This window comes from Neomonachus schauinslandi, chromosome 8 (assembly GCF_002201575.2).
Source record: "Neomonachus schauinslandi chromosome 8, ASM220157v2, whole genome shotgun sequence".
Taxonomy (NCBI): domain Eukaryota; kingdom Metazoa; phylum Chordata; class Mammalia; order Carnivora; family Phocidae; genus Neomonachus; species Neomonachus schauinslandi.
Window position 1 is genome coordinate 120,442,560 of NC_058410.1, and position 17,288 is coordinate 120,459,847.

Sequence of the window (17,288 nt, forward strand, 5' to 3'; positions counted from 1 at the left end):
TTTGGACAAGAGGTATTTTTCTATATTAAAAAAAGTGAGGACCGGTAACTTGCCTGGTGGAACAGGGATACAAACCCAAGATTATCCATCTCCAAATTCCACACCTATCCAAAGAGTGACAACACCTTCTCTAGAGTTAAATGGAGGAGTTCACTCTACCTCTACCCTCCATGCACAAACCTAGACTGTGCGTCCAGAAGCTGGAGACTGCTGGCCAAGGCAAGAATGACACAAGACCCCTCCCTAGCCTGATGGGAAGGGATGAGTGGGACCCCTGCAAAGACCTGTTTTGTTTCGTTTGCTTGTACATCCTCATTTGTAGATCCAGGATACTAACTAGATCTCATTTGCCACCTGTCCCTCTCTCACCAGGATCTGTATGACAGTGTGACAATGGGGCAGTACCCAGGGGTGTAAAAGTCAGAGGCACCCCATTCAGATTTCCCTTTGGAAAGACAGTCTTTTCTCGACAAACACTGGGAGAGGGTCTAATTTTTAATTTGTTATGGAAAACGGCAGCCTCAAATTTAAAAAGAGAGGACTAGATAATGCATTGTAAAAGGAAGTTCAATTTTTCTTTCTCAGCTTTTAACACTTAAAATTTAAAGAACTTCAGGTAATAGGGAAACTGGACTAGAACTAGACAAGAAGTGTTCCTCAGACTTGGTCAGCTCTGAAGAGATGCACTCGATGACCACAGTATCAAAGCTGTCATCTTATTGTAATAAATCATCCCAGGGACTTTCTTTCATTCTCTGATATTTCATACATTGTGCAGGATTTTGTCTCTGAATTGCAGAATCAGACAGCTTTTTCAGTGATCTCTAACCCCTATCATACTGTGGCTGATCTCCTTTATATCTTCATATCTTCTTTCCTTCCCCTTTACCTTTCCTCAATTTGCCTTTAGCTACTTTCTTCTCCACCATCACTAGACCTGCCTGCCATTCCCCACTCCCCAGGACCCACTACCTGGAGGTTCCACTCAAGTGCCCCAATAATACATCAGTTCAATGGAAGCCCAAGGAGTTTCTTGCTGGTTGTGACCCTTGGACTCTCAGAAAAAAACTTCAAGGATAGCCCTTGGGTCTGTACCTGTTCAGTAATGCCTAGCAAAATACTGGGCTTCTTTGATCAAACCATGTCTATGGGCTGGGCCAAAGTACCAAAAGCAGAGCGCCAGAAAACAGGAGGCAAACGGACACGCAAGCCTGTGTCTATTACAAAGACATGCAAAATTACCTAGGTTTTATCCATCCTCTCACGCCCACCCTGAATCTCTGCAGGATTCTTCTCAAATGTTCAGAATCTACAAAAGAATCAGCCAAGCAATGGAGGTATGGGTTATAACAGGGCACAAAGTACTGTTTCCCATATGTTTCCACTAAAAGAAAGGAAGAGAGAGGGAACTTTCACTGCCATCTGACTTCTAACACAAGTCAGAACCCTCTCTGTGCCTCAAGAGAGACTTCACATCGGTCCAGTGCCATGCATTTTGCCTTGGGGCTCTGAACATTAGGCTGTCCTCTGTGCCTGGGGTTCTTAGGTTCTTAAGGACATTATAATGTAGACTCATCCACAGGCCCAGGTTCCCACAGGAAAGTATTTTTAAGTTCACCTTCTCTTCATACCCAGAGGTCAACAGCAGCTACCAGCAGAGGTTAGCAAGGCAAGAAACTCAAAGCTGTTTCCAGGTTGCCCACAGGGAATGTTATCAAGGTAATTCCATGTTCCCACTGTGCGAAGTCTGCGTGCTCTTTTAATTCAGGGAACAAGTCATCAGTATTTCCACTCAGAGTCAATTTCCAATCTCCCAAATTACCTTAGGCATTTTAGGAATTAAATTATTTCCCTCCCATATCAGAATTTAGGAACTGGGGTACGAAGCACTATCAAATTATTAAATGTGTAGATCGTTTCCACAGTTAATTTAATTCTTGGTGTCTGCAGATAGATGCATTATCTTCCTTTGCCTAAAACCACTTCAGGAAGGCCACAAGATCATGGAAACATGAACTCATCTTTGGCCATAGCTTATTCACTTCTCTCCATGGAAATTAAAAGGCAAGGGAGAAAAAACAAGCTAATGGGTCTTTCATACCTGCAAGTGTTTGGTCAGGCTGCACCTACAGGCATTTATTACTAACCCATCAATAGTAGACCCCCAAAGGATTAAGAATTAGGGAGCAAAAATCTCCAACCATTACTGAAGAACTTATGAACTAACAAAACATTGAATGTGAATTTTTTTACAGTGCCTGGGCTTGAGGATGTTGTGGATAGAGATGCAGAGAATGGATCCTTTCTCCATCCATTCTCATTTTTCCTAAATCTGGACAAGATGAATGATTTCCTTGGCTGTAAACAGCAGTTAAAGATAATATACCAAAATCAACTACAAAGGGAAAGAGCAGTTTTATTTCTGATCTTGATTAAAGACAAATGTAGCATGTGCTCAGCAAATGGCACAATGTGACATTCTGGAGGCAAGGATTGGGCATACAGCAGTTAAAGAAAAAGACAAAACTTCTGCCCTGGTGGGGCTTACACTCCAGTTCCTACGGATCTTTTTATCTTCTCAAGGTAGCCCACCTCCTTCCATTCTTACCAGGGCCTTCCCTCCAAGGTCCGCTGCCAATGGTCTAAGTCACTCTGAAAACAGAAAAGATATTCCTGCTGAGAAGTCTCCCACCTCCACCCTTCCCTTCAAACCTTTTTAGGATCCAAACCTGCAGATAGCAGCCCACCAGTGTCCCAGCACTGAGGCAAGGGAAAGGCCTATCCCAAAGAAGTTACTGGCAGGTCCTTTTCCCACCTGAGATGGGGTAAGGAGAGGGTCTGCTCCTGCTGAGGATGGGGGAGAGGGAAGGCGCTGGGTAAAAAAGAGAAAAAAAACGGGCAGTGATGCGGGCGGTCTGCCTTCCTTGGAGGCAGCCAACACTCCTTTGTCAAAGCCCCATCCCCAGGTTGCCTGCCCAGGAGATCCACAACCCCCTCCCTCTTCTCACCAGGCTGGAGAGAGATGCACATTCTGGAGCTAGCAGGCTAAGGCAAAGGGTGCCACAGCCATTATAGTCCCAGCAGCTGGATGTTCACACCCCCTTGCCCTGCGAACTCCCTAGAGGCAGAAATGCACCTCCTGTACATTCAACCCAAGAAAAAACGAGTGCCAAAAAACTACATGCACAAGAGCTGAGAGAAAATTTAGCAGTCCATTCAGATCAGCCTCTTTTTACAGGCAAAGAAGATCCAAACCGCAGCCCCTCACCTGGTCATGTGTAAGTGGCAGCAGGGCCCAGTATGTTGCCCAATTTTCTTCTCTGCTCTCTGAATAATATCCCTGTCAACAGTTCATTGGAACTTCCCAGACTAACATGAGAACCGCCCCCCCCTCCAGCACCTAGGCTGGGGGATCTGGGGGGGGGGGAGGGGAGATAGGAGGATGCTGCAGAACCAGGGTGGAGGAAGCCATGGGGATCTGGGGAGGAAGACAGCTGGTTGAGGTGAGTGTTGCTGCAAATCTGGAGGTGTCTGGGCTGCATCAGGGTCACGGGTTTGGTAGTAGCTGTGTGACTTCAATCCTGCGAGACAGCACACCTGTGCAGTCTCTAAGATGGAACTGGGTGATGGCTGGGCACCTTGACGCTGGAGTGTCTTAGTGGCCTCCCTTAGACTCTGCAGCCAAACTGGGCCCCCACCTCAACTCGCCTGGGCTTATCTCACTCAAAAAATAGGTCTTCTCCTCTTGCCCTGCCCATCTCCAGAGTTCAAACGAGGATGACATTCATTGTTCGTGTCTTTTATCACTAGCCGAATCGCTGCCTCTTTACCTGGCTGCTATCTTGGCCCAGCCCACTCCCCAGCTCCAGGTCCAAGGAACTATAAACTCCCAGGGCTAGAGTGAGCAAATCCCCTAGAGGGAGGCTCATCTCTGGGAAAGAATCCATTCCCCACCCCACTCCCAACTCAAACACGCAATAAACGTCAGTCTAATCTCCAAATGATCATTCTCCAAACACAAAAATAACAGAACCGCCGATGGGTCTGTCATTTTGCCCGCCCCATTCTAAATGCCTTCAAAACTGCCTGAATAAAGATAAGACAGGATTGTGTACGTTTTCTACACAAATGGTGGAAAGTAATAAAATAAACATCAAAGGTGAGCTTCCACGTACTCGCAGCTCCGTCGCTATTTCCAACAAAGGCAGGAAAAAGGAGGAAACCTCAACGTGGAAGGGCAGCGGGTTACAACTGCACCCTTCTGGGGCGGGGCGGGGGGCGGTGGTCCATGGAGCCCCGTCCCTGGGGTATTGACACCGCGTAGGCCCAACCGTCCTGCGGCAGAGAAAGGTCCCCCCCTTTCCCGACGGTCCGAAACCACAGCAAAAGCCCTCAAGGGGAAAAATTGGGAAGAAATGGTCGTAAACACATCGTGCTCTCGGCCCCCGCCCCCGGGAACACACCCTCCCTTTCGTTCCTGTTGATAGTCGGAACCGGGAATAGCACGTCCCCCGCTTCGCCCGAGTCTGAAGGATTCCGCAGGGGTACACACGCAGGCAGAGCTCGGCACCCTGAGCCACACACAGCCGCCCCAGGGAAAGAGGGCAATACTGCTGTTCTTACCCAAGAGCCACCAGCCAGGTAAAGGAAAACAAAAGAAAAGTGAAAGTCAGAGGCCATTTAAGCGAGCAAGAGTCAAGGTCATTAAAAAAAAAAAAATTCACAATTTCAAGTCCAGTATTGAAAAAGAGAGAAGGAAAGAAAGAAGAAGGAAGGGAAGGAGGGAGGGAGGGAGAGAGGGAGGCAAGGAGAAAGAAAAGAAAAGAGAAAAGAAAAGTCCGCAAAAGGAAATCGTAGAAAGGTGCACAGCATGTGGCTCCCATAAAAGATCCCTGCAAAGTGTCCCGCGTGGTCACTGCTGTTCAGCACTTCGTCAGTAACGACAGAGGTTTGCTTTCGGAAGAAGCACGGTTTTCACTACACCGCGTGCCGTTTGGGAGAATTGCAGGCCTGAGCAAAGTCCCTGCTGCCCTGGACCCAGCCCTTCCAGGTGTCCCCTAGGATTGCTCGCCCCCTCCACTGCCCAAATCGCCTCCTTGAGCTCCAAGACGCAGGGACCCTCCCAAGCGGTCGGGCGGTCACACCTGAGGGAGGAGCGGGCGGGCGGGGCCCATACACAGGCACACTCACAGACACGCGTACACCCCCAGTCGCGCGCAGGCTTCCCATTGGCAGGAGGCGGAGGGCGGGGCCGGGCCGACCCAAAACAAACAACCTGCGCAGTGACTTTGCGGCCGCGCTGCCGCATGGCCTCTGCCTGGTGTGCGCCCTCCGAGGAGCCTCGGCCACCTAGGCCACCTAGTTCCCCCACCCCTCGGCCGTCGGCGCCCAGGCCCCGCCCCCTCGGAGCCGCCGCAGGGTTATATTGGGCCGGGGCGAAGGTGGAAGGGAGACGGAACAGCGGCCCGCCAGCGTGGAGATGCAGCTTCGGAGACCCGGAGCGGAAAGGCGGCTACTGGCGCCACGGCCTCGGGGACTCGGCTCCGCGGGCGCTCAAGGCTGAAGGCTCCATACCCTCCCCCAAGGGTGGCACGAACACCGGCTGGCACCATCTTCGTGCCCCGAAGATTCCTGCCCGGGACCTGGGACCTCCAGTAAAGAACACCTCCTGGTCTCTTGAATGGATAGCAGATGCTCACGCTTCTTCCTCCAGCAAGAAGTCCCAAGCCCGGCACACTTGGGCATCAGAGGGTGGAACCGCACCCCTGTACGCATTCACCCCGAAGTCTCTCATCCTCGAACTGAAGACAGTACCCACCCAACTCCTCCCTCTCCGCCCCTCTTAGTTCACCCAATAAGCACAACTCCTCCAAAAAAAATTCCAGCGGAAGAAGACTCTTCAACGGAAAAGTGACTGTCTCTCGCAAGAGAAGGGAGAGCTCCCGGGAAAGAAAGGCGAGGACCCCTGGCCTCGAGATCTCCATTCCGGCCCCCGGCACCAGGTTCCCAAGGCCGCGCGAAGGAAAGGGTACGGCGCAGGGCAGGGACAGGGTGCGCGGGCATGAAGTTGGAGGTGTTCGGCCCCCGCGCGGCCCACGGGGACAAGCCAGGTAGTGATCTGGAGGGTGCAGGCGGCAGCAACGCGCCATCTCCACTGTCGGCAGCTGGCGACGACTCCTTGGGCTCGGACGGGGACTGTGCGGCCAACAGCCCCGCGGCGGGCGGCGGCGCCGGGGAGCTGGCGGGCGGTGGCGAGCGGAGCGCAGGCGGCGGGGCGGGCACTGAGGAGGAGGGCCCGGCGGCGGCGGCGGCGGCGGCGGCGGGGCACGCGGAGACCTGCGCGGCTGGGCCCGGGGCGGGGAGCGCGGGGGGCGGCGAGGGCGCGCGCAGCAAGCCATACACTCGGCGGCCCAAGCCCCCGTATTCATACATCGCGCTCATAGCCATGGCTATCCGTGACTCAGCAGGCGGGCGCCTGACGCTGGCCGAGATCAACGAGTACCTCATGGGCAAGTTCCCCTTCTTCCGCGGCAGCTACACGGGCTGGCGCAACTCAGTGCGCCACAACCTCTCGCTCAACGACTGCTTCGTCAAGGTGCTGCGCGACCCCTCGCGGCCCTGGGGTAAGGACAACTACTGGATGCTCAACCCGAACAGCGAGTACACCTTCGCCGACGGGGTCTTCCGCCGCCGCCGCAAGCGCCTCAGCCACCGGGCGGCGGCCCCCGCACCAGGGCTTCGGCCCGAGGAGGCCGCGGCCCACCCCACCGCCGCGCCCCCGCCGCCCGCGCCCGCCACCCCGGCTTCTCCCCGCGCGCGCTCGCCCGCCCGCCAGGAGGGGCGCTCCAGCCCTGCGGGCAAGTTCTCCAGCTCCTTCGCCATAGACAGCATCCTCAGCAAACCCTTCCGCAGCCGCCGCGACGGGGAAGTGGCCCCCGGGGCGCGGCTGCCATGGGGAGCCTCGCCCTGTCCGCCGCTGCCCACATATCCCGCGCTCCTCCCCGGAGCCTCCGGAGGGGCTCTGCTGCCGCTGTGCGCTTACGGTGCGACCGAGTCGGCGCTGCTGGGCGCGCGCGGAGCAGACGCGCAGTCCACCGTGCAGCCCGCCGTGCCACCCGCCGCACCTCACCTCCTGCTCGCGCCCCTCTCCGCCTCGGCCCCAGCCAAGCCATTTCGAGGCCCGGCGGCCGGCGGCGGCGCGCACCTGTACTGCCCCCTGCGGCTGCCCGCGGCCCTGCAGGCATCCTCGTCCTGTGGCCCCGGCCCGCACCTGCCTTACCCAGTGGAGACGCTCCTGGCCTGAGCAGCGCCGCGGAGCCAGGCAAGGGTGGGCGGCGTCGGGGAGGCAGGAAACGCAGGCCAGGGCTTTGCATTTTCTAGCCAGACAAAAAAAGACGTTAAAAAAAAAATCTTCATCAAACGTGCCTTAAAGCTAAAGCATTTTTGACAGAAGTGTTTTAATTTAATTCAGAATATTTTCCTTCTTCTTTTGTGACTTTACAGAAGACCAAACCAATTCTCCATAATTGTTTTAGGTTCTTGACCAAGCCTGTCCCTCCCTCACTTCACAAAGACTTTTCCTATCTTCTTACCCCCCTTACCCTTATTCCTATCTTTGTCGCACCCTCCATTGATTTGTCCCTTAAAAAAAAAAAAATCAGGGAACCATTCCATATGATAAATGATATGACTACTGTTTGGGGTTTAATGGCCCCCGCTCCATGTAATTATGTGGCATTTACAGGCATGACTGAGTGTGAGAGAGGTGTCAGAGAATCTTCAGTCATTTCTCTGCTATTGACCAATGCTTCACTGTGCCAAAAGATTAAAAAAAATAAAAAGTTGGGTTTTGTAATTAAATTATTTATATATTTTTGAGGCCTGAGTTGAAAATGTTGCAGGCAACGGGCTACAGCTTTATTAGTGGTTCGGTGATCTCTAACTGTGGTCTCCTTGGGCCAAGCAATTTCTTTAAAGGAAAAGTTAGCATTATGTATGTGGGGTGCCAGGACCACTGCCACGTGAAAGCAAGTGTGATTTTTATTTTTAATATTATTTTATTTGTGTCTGTACATATTCATGTATAAATTTTATGAAACCCAGGCATAGTGCTTATTTTTAATAAAATTCACAACTGACTTTAGCACTTTGTGGTGGTGGGTTGAAGATGGAGAGTTTTTTACGTTTCCCACACCCTGCCCCTGCCAAGAAAATAGGTTCAGGTTTGACTCTCAAAAAACTTCCTATGGGGGTCAAATAATTTCTTGAGTCACTCAATAAAGGTAGAGGCAGAGTGCAGGTTTCCTTACCTAATCAATCGCCCTACAAATCTCCAGGATGGGACTTCTGTCAACATGATTTCTTTAAACTTCGAGCCGGTGACCTCTATGAGAACTCACACAAGAGTTACCAGAACAAATGATAAGGTGTGTGCCCCTCTCCTACAAGAATCCTTTAGCGGACAAATTGAGCTATTAGCAAGCTTATAGTCGAGCAGACATTTCTAAGTAAATTGGTTCTGACTTGGAGCTCAAAAAGCTGGAAACAATCTTGGCATAAGACTATCCTAATACACTGAAGATTTCTTCAGGGCAGTTTTAAAAGCAACTTGAAAGTCAGTGGTTTTTGTCAAAATGAAACGATCTACCTTTTTAGGAATGCAAAAGTTAATTTGTTTATGAACCAATCAGTAGTATTCTTTTTTCACTCTCTACTTGCATATGAGGATAGCATTTCTAGAGGTGGAGCTGCCAGGCCTATTTCTCTTGACATCTGAAGAGAAAACACCACCTCAGATGGGCAAAGACAATTTCTCATGGTAAAAAGGGAAGGTTTTGATCAGAGGAAGTACCAGAAAACAGTGTGAACACCTGTTCAGTAAATTCAAAGGCAGTGGGGCTCTAACAGTTTATGGATTGCAATATTCTAAAGACTGATGCAAAGAACAAGAAACTCTGAATCTAGAAATGTAGGCCCCGTTGTTGTTCCTGCAGTTCTTCCCTAGATCTCATCTAATTTAAGACAAGAGGATGATTTAGGGTTTACACAGTGTGAGGTGGGGAAAAGAAAGTGGAATTCATTTCAGGATGCTTTGGACAGAAATGGGGGGGATAGCCCAACTGCAAGTCTAGTAACAAGTCTTGACAGATTTTGGTTATATCTATTTAGTAGTCAATGAAGAATGATAATAATAGGGTTGAATTATGACAAAAGGTAGACATTGAAGTGGAGATTTGCATCCACATGGCCAATAATTAGACCAAAAAATAAATCAAATGGAATAGGGCAAAGGGTGAGGGCAACAAGTTCACTGAGTTGAAAATATCAGGACTCATATACTCAATCCTTTGCTTTTTCCCTTGAAAACACACTCTGATTAAAGGCAAGCAAGGAGTCAGACACTTGAGGTGCTCTGAACTTCAGCAGACCATTTCTCTCCAACTCTGTGCCTTGCCTCCAGAAGCAAGGTGCTTCCTACTTTTTTTTTTTTAATATTTTATTTATTTACCTGACAGACATAGCAAGAGAAAGAACACAAGCAGGGGGAGTGGGAGAGGGAGAAGCAGGCTTCCCAGGGGAGCAGGGAGCCTGATTCGGGGCTGGATCCCAGGACCCTGGGACCATGACCTGAGCTGAAGGCAGACCCTTAAGGACTGAACCACCCAGGCGCCCTGCTGCCTACTTTTAAATCAGTTTTGGAAAGCCACAATTTTCATTTCTACATTGATACATGAAGTCAGGTCTGCAAATGGAGATTTTAAATAGCAGTTTATTTATTTATGTTAACAAAGACAGGGCAATGTAAAAGAGGCAAAGGGAAAGGTGATTTAAAAAGAAATCAAAGTTATTCTCCCCTCTCTTGAAAAAAATCCTTCCTTCCTAATGAACACTCCGGAGTCCCGCTGACGGGGTCCCCTCCCTGGCTTCTGGTTCCCTTCGCTGTGTCCCCAGGTACTGTAAGGTTTTCTAGAGAATGGTCAGAGGCCCTTGAACTTTGCGTCCCTGTACTACCTTCCACGACCATCTCCAAGCTCTCCTACTCCCAAGACCGACCCCCCCGGGGGGGGGGGGCAGGATGTGGAGGGATGGAGGGACCTGTGGCTCAGTCACCGCCTCTTTGCCTCTCCTTCGCACTCCCCAACCTCTCCCTGCTGGGCCTGAGGAGGTCCCAAGGAAAGGGAACCGCACAAGCCCTGGTTTTCGAAATGAAAGTGGAAAGTTGCAAGGACGCTTTTAGTTCAGGCTACACTCCAGCCCCACGGGAACCGCACCTCGCGGAGGAGACTCGGGCCCTCAGCGACCAGGCTCGGTCCTGCTCTCAGGACCCCGGCCTGGGCTGCAGCCTCGGCGGTGTGACCCCGCCAAGACTGTCCCTTGTGGCAATGGCCAGAAAACCGGATTCCTCGGCGGCGCCAGAGGAACGCTCCGGGCACCGCGCGCGTTCGGTGGGCCTAGGGCTGCCTGTTCCTCCGCCTGCGCCAAGTCCACGTCCCTCCCACGGCCTGTCCTTCCTCCAGCTCGCCCCTTGCCGGCCGAGGGGGCCCCGGCCCACCTGTGCAAACACCCGGCCGCTAAGCGCGCCGACCCTAGGGTGGGGGTGGGAGTCTGTTTGGTTTGGGAAACGCCCTTTGATACCTGTCAGACCTGCCCTGAGCCAGAGATGTGGGCGGAGGGCTCCATGGGTCAATTTTCAAAGATCCCCTCTTCTGCGTTGGCACTTTGCAGTCTCTTTTCTCCTCACCCCTTCACGGCTCAGAAGAACCTCTCTTTTCTCCTCACCCCTTCACGGCTGAGAAGAACTACGTGGGCAAATGCGGGGAGAGAAGTGCACAACCGCAAAGCCCGGTCCAGCTGGGCCTCCTCTTGTCTGCCTTCCCCACAGCCCGGGATCAAGTCCGCCGCTTTGGGGAGCTGAAAAATTCTCTGCGAAGCGACACACAACATCCTCATAAATCTAAAATCCGCTTCTTACTGTAGAATCTGAGTCTCCTAAATACAGGAAGCAAGGGGCTGGGTGGTGCAGGGGCCGTGGTCGTGTGCCCGGAGGCCCACATTCCACCACCTCTTTGCCTGTAGTTGAGCCTGGGCAGTGAATAACTTCAGCCATCCCTGGCGATGGCTTACTCCAAGCCTCTTAGCTTACGGATAAGCAGCCTAACTAAAGCTCCTTGTAGAATTGCAAGTCAGTTTCTTGATCCCATAGGAATTCTCAGAAAAAAAGAAAAGAAAAAAAAAAAAGAAATCAGAGAAAGTCTCACCCCCAGCTGATGGACAGGGTCTCCTCTATGAGCACCCCAGGGTTGACCTTGCTGAGCTGGAAGCATCCTTAAGGAGAATTACCTATGCCTACTCCGGTTTCACTGTGGCACAATTTCACAAACTTGGCATTTATCTGCCCCAGGGAGTGTGTGTTCACACACAAAATACTGAGTTAAATTCATTGACTTCCTTAGGTAGACCCCTAATTTTATAGATGCGAAAACAGGCTGAGTAGCTTAAGCACTCCTTCTGGCAGACCCTGATGAGAACCAAGATCCAACTCCCAGTTCAGAATTCTTTCCCCTGTAACACAATTATCTGGATAATTCAGACCAAAACATACTTTGGCGTGAGCTGAATTGAACTATTCAGATAATTGTCTCAAGCCACTTTTATTACAATGGTAGGCAGATTTCTCAAACTGGTAGGTAGTTTCTTTCATTACCAAGAACCCACCACCACCACCACCATAACTGTCCTTTTCTGGAAGAAACCATGTCCACTCCTCACCTGAGTGACTTGGATGTGAATTGTCTTAGACACCTTAGCTTTAATGTATAGATAGATTAGATAGATAGATGGCTACCACAATGGAATTTGGAAACTGCTTTTTCTCTCCCTTCTGCAGAGTGCCAAGTGCTTACCCCTACTGAAGGTAGCAAGCTCAGTTCTGTGCTGAGAAAGAAGGATCTCTAGAGGACGCAGAACCTGCTTTCCGGTGACGAGCACTAATAGGTGGGCACTCCCTGATGCACACCTCTCCTACTTTTCCACACCAGGCCCCAAATAACAAAAATGGCCCCTTTCCCACATGAGAAAGAAACTAGAACTTCTTATAATCATTTGCCTTCCATTTTTAGTTTTAAAAAATGCCATCTCAATCCAGCACATGACTGACAACTTTCTTAGATATTAAGGGACTTTGTTGGCATCAAACACACAAGGATATTGCTCCTCTGTTTTACTTTTTTTTTTTTTTTTAATTTTAGATCAGGAGAAGCTGAGCTTTGCCTTGGTTCCAGAAATTAGACCCCGAAGAGTCCTTCAGTAAATATTTCCTGCTTTCAAACACCACAATATTCCTCTAAGTAACAGACTTTATAGTTCTCTAATGAAACCATTAAACTTTTGTTATGTTTTAACAACATAATTTGTTAATTCTTAATGTTGTCAACAAATGGGCCTAATAAGTATCTTCTAAGAAGATCATGATCAAAAACATAAAAATGTAACTCTCCCCAGATTCGAGGTCCTCTTTCAAATTGGCAAAGATTCCAATGTCATGAAATGCTCGTTGTTGTGCGATAGTTTCTACACTGTATCTGTTCGGCATTATTAAGATGGATGGGTGATTAGAAGCAAATGTTGTTCCTGTCGTTTGCCAACTTACACACAGACTGGAAGAGAGAACTGTATTGACCTTCATTTTTGGTGAACTACAGCCAAACATAAACATTAACATAATGCCACATTTCCCTTACCACTCCTGGACTCTCTTTGCAGCTCTTTTCAAGAAAAGTTTAACTTAGAAGACTTGCCATAACTGAGCCTTTTTATCACATCTGTTTGAGGCCCAAGATAATACACATATTCAACAGCCTTGACATGTATTTGTTGTTTCTGACCACCAATTTCTAACCATTAAGGGAAAAGGTAGAACAGTTTCCCAACCTTTGGCTGGCTGTGCTCACTGTAGTTACATGTCTGGTAATGCTCAAAATCACAAAAGTGGTCAATTCAAGAAAGAACTCAGAATGCAAACTCAAAGAAGACCTGAGTCTAAATTCTGGCTCTGTCTCTCACAGCTGTGTGACCTTGGGAAAGTGGGTTCATCCGGCTAAGCCTCAGTAGGACAAGGGGATTGAGCTGGAACATACCATAGTTTTCCAGCCATGAAAACTTGTATAGAATATCAGAGATGTCAATGCAAATGGATGTTTTTTCTTTCCCCTAAACTCTATCAACTTGGGATCAAATATGTATTTCAGGGACAAGGAAAGCTTGAATGACAAGAGTTACATGATTCTTACAGATAGACCCACAGTTGTTTGGAAGAGCTGGTACTTTTCTGGGGGAGTCAACATTTGTATCTGCCATCCCAGGGTCAACACTCCTGCCCCTGGTCCCAACACCTTGATTTTCTTTTGGTGAGCCACCTCCCTGCAGTGTGCCATTCTGTGTGTTATGTCCTCTAGTCTAAGGCAGGCCAGGCAGGCCTTCTCTTCTCCAGGACTCTGGACCTGGAGCAATAAGACTCAAGGGCCAAACATGAGCTGGGTTGATTTGTCCCTGCTGCCCCAGTGAACTGGTCCATCCTCTCCTGCTAAGGAACCCCTGGAGGTGCCCTGGCTCTTCTCTCTAGAAAAATCCTTCTAATCAAGTCCTGCTTTGCTCACATTATCTGTCAAGTTATCTGTCATTCTCACGGTTCTGTGCAGTCAAGCCAGGCACAGTTCAAGGCAGCCAAATGGCCTTTGTGCTCTTGCCCATTTCCTTTGGGAACTCTTCTCCTCTTCCTGGCATTCCTTGGACACACATACTCCAATAGGAGGATGCAGGTGACACAGAAACAGGGGGGAAATGTCACATGGGTGGTCAGACAGTCAGTGCAGGGCAAACTCTCCTCTCTGGGGAGCAACCAGCAAAGGAAACCTCATGCTATGGATAGCTACTCAGGAAGACAAAGGCATGAGACTAAGTTCAGCCACAAACAGACCCTCTAAACATCAGGATGAATGGAAAGAACCAGTCCCAAAAGTTTACATCTATACAATTCCAATTACGTATATGACACTCTGAAAAGGGGACAGAAATCAGATCAGTGGTTAGTTACCAGGTGCTAGGATTGGGGAACTTGAAGGAGCACCAGGGAATGTTGGGGTGTCGGAAGTAATCTACATCGTCATAGTGAAAATGGTTTCCTGATTGCAGATGTTGGTCAAAAGTCAACACTGTGTACATAAAAATCTGTGTTGCTGTATGTAGATTCTGCTTCAATCATCCTGACTTAACAAATAAACTCATAGAGAATAAATGCTAAGACTTACTGTATGGCCCAAACCAGTGACATTTCCCAATAACAGCTTAAGTTAAAAGAAATAAAGTCTTATTTATAAATTTCAGCTAATTAGAACTAGTTAGGGGAATATTTTCTGAGGAAAAGTAAACTTTCCAGTGCCTCTTAAATCCTACATGGCACTCAGCTGTCCCCTTCCCACTCTGGGCAAGGCAGCCCACTCCACTTCAACATGGGAACCATCTCAAGGACCACCATCGAAAAGAAACATCATGCCAGGACTTACCCTAAGTGTGTTCTTCCCACATTCAGACAAATTGTTTTCTTCACCTGGCCAGTGAGCTGAGAAAGGCCAAGGGGCTATGAGCCATCAACCCAAGTGGAAGAGAAAGTCCCACTTGCTCCCTGAAGCATGGATTAGTTCACAAAGCAACTCCTGGGGGATGCTGCCAACCCTAAGACCTGGATCAATGCCTAGCACCCCTGCAAAGAGAGGTCATCAAAAGACAGACCCAAGACGGAACTACCAGGACTATGTGACACCGCCCAAACCTATCAAATACACCTACCAATACTAAATGAAAGAGATACCACAAGCATAATTTATTCTCTTTGCTCTCTGACTCCTACCTACACCCCAATTCTGTAATCACAAGTGTCAGAATGTTGAGCAAACTGGACACTTTTGACCCCTCACAGCAGTTATACAAGTCAGCAATCTGAAACAAGGTAATTATTAGTTCTCATATTTATTAGCTGAACCCTTTTGAGTAATAGCCTCTGGGGATATTTATACATGCAATAAAAGACTTCATCATTGTTAAGTGCAAAATGATGTGGCTCATTTGGGATTTGTGCTGAAGCAAAACCTTTAGCCCATGCAGTACCTTTGCCTAATTCAAGAAAGGTAAGAGCTGTGACTTGACCCTTCTCCACTTCTGTGTACAACTCTGGTGTCTGCCTTGTAAGTGCTTGTTGAATTTAGAGGTTTGAAGTTAGTAAAAGATATGGGCCAATTTGGATACAGTAAAGATAAATCTGAGCCCATATTTTCCAATATATAACCCCAGAATGACTTGTGACTGTAAAGAGATGTCTGGTGGCCCAAGTCACCTCTTCAAGCTGTGCCCATGGGCAGAGTCAAAGTGCTTGAGCTCACAGGTTTGGCCTTAGAAACAAAGTTTGCCCAATAGGGCTTTCTTAATGTGTCACAGGAAATTAAAACTAGTGTATCTTTTAGTCACAGTTGATTCAACTGAATCAAGGCCTAGTCCACATCTGGGGCCAATGGCTGGTTGCTCATACAGAATGATTTATGGAGGGAGCCAAAATGCTCTGCCAGATAAGATCTCTCTCCCCACACTTTGCCCACCAGCCCACTATAATCCCCCTGGCTTATTTTGTTGTCTGAAATACTACTATTTAAGTCTGTTGAGTTTTATAATAAAAATGGGGCATAAGCACCACTAAAAGAAAAAGAAATGGGGAAAGGGGAGGGGAAGACAGATGTGATCATTGTTCCATTACAGACACAACTTGCCTTTCTCACACCTTTGCTAATTGCAGGGCCCAAGCAGACCAGCTTGCTGGCCTCAGAGTACTCATGTTCTATACACAAAATACATCTGTTCATAGACAAACACAAATGACAGAGCCTTCAGAAAAATTCCTGGTGCCAACTTGAACTTCTATCATCTTTTTTCTTTTTTTTAAGATTTTATTTATCTATTTGAGACAGAGAGGGAGAGAACACAAGCGGGGAGAAGGGTCAGAAGGAGAGAGAAAAGCAGACTCCCTGCTGAGCAGGGAGCCTGATGCGGGGCCCAATTCCAGGACCCTGAGTTTATGACCTGAGCCAAAGGCAGATGCTTAACTGACTGAGCCACCCAGGCACCCCTTAACTTTTATCTTCTATACTTCACTAGGAGAGGTACTGGGTACAAATGAAACACTTCCGGTAAGCAGCAGTAAGTTCAATTTATACAGTGAATTTGATGTTAAGTTCCGCTGCCCATTGGCCACAATCAGCCTTCCCTCTTGGTGCTCACTCTTCCTTTGTTCTAGGATGTAATAATACCACATTGTGTACTTGAATAAATTTGCTTTTAAATTCCTTTGACAGATCATTTTTCTCCCACTTACATCTTTTTACTGAAGTTAGAAAGCAAACCGAAGGGCTTAACAAAATACACAATCTATATTTAGAACTCAGGCTTCAGGGAAATGGGAGTGATGCAGGACAGGACAGGATTATAGTGACTTGGGAAGGAGCCATACCCTGCCCTCCCCTCCAGCCTGGCTCTTGGGTCAGCCACGGCTCTGAGGTTCTTGTTCCTCAAGTCCTCCTCCAACTTCAGCTCTCTTTGCCCTTTTGGAGAATGAATATGTGCTGTTAGTGCTGAGCACTCCCAGTAGCCAAAGGCAGGCTTTAACTCTAAGTCAAAAGCAATCTAAAGGATAAATGGGATCACTGTAATCAAACATACCAGTTTAAAATCTCTATTCCCTGCCAGACCCAGGGAATAGACCAGTTCAAACAGACTGCTTCCCTGAAATGTTCTGCTAGAGATGTCTGTTACTGTCACATCTAAGCGAATTGGTGACTTCCTCCAGAAAGTTCATGTTGCCCACCTTGAGGAAAGGAGACCCAGGCAATATCTACTCTGGGCTTGGGGAAACATCTCTCAGCTAGCGTCAGAATGGCGATAACAAGTTCATGTCACTCTTTTCTTTCATTGAGGGAAAGTCTTTTAGACACTGCAAGGTCTTCCCTGTAGAAACAGGCAGCTGGTTGGGCAGTCAGCAGTGCCTCCTCCAGGAGGGGAGGTGAGTGGGCAGGCAGGGCACACACCATGAAACCAGACAGTAGGGCCAGCAAAGCCATGGAATGGAGTCTTTGAAATACAGAGCAAGAGACCCAGGGAGGGCTGAGGCAGTCCAGCTCCTTGGCCAGGCCCCTTTGCCTTTGAATGCCAAGCTCCGGGGACTGCTCACTCAGCCCCTATTAGATGAG

The 17,288-nt window shown here is 48.8% G+C and overlaps 1 protein-coding gene across 1 annotated transcript; it reads left to right on the forward strand.

Moving 5' to 3' along the window:
• The first annotated feature begins 5,449 nt into the window (after positions 1–5,449).
• FOXQ1 (forkhead box Q1) lies at positions 5,450–8,168 on the forward strand. The gene has a single exon (XM_021697020.2). The coding sequence runs from the start codon at positions 6,062–6,064 to the stop codon at positions 7,301–7,303; it is 1,242 nt and encodes a 413-aa protein (XP_021552695.1). The 5' UTR covers positions 5,450–6,061; the 3' UTR covers positions 7,304–8,168.
• The last annotated feature ends 9,120 nt before the right edge of the window (positions 8,169–17,288 follow it).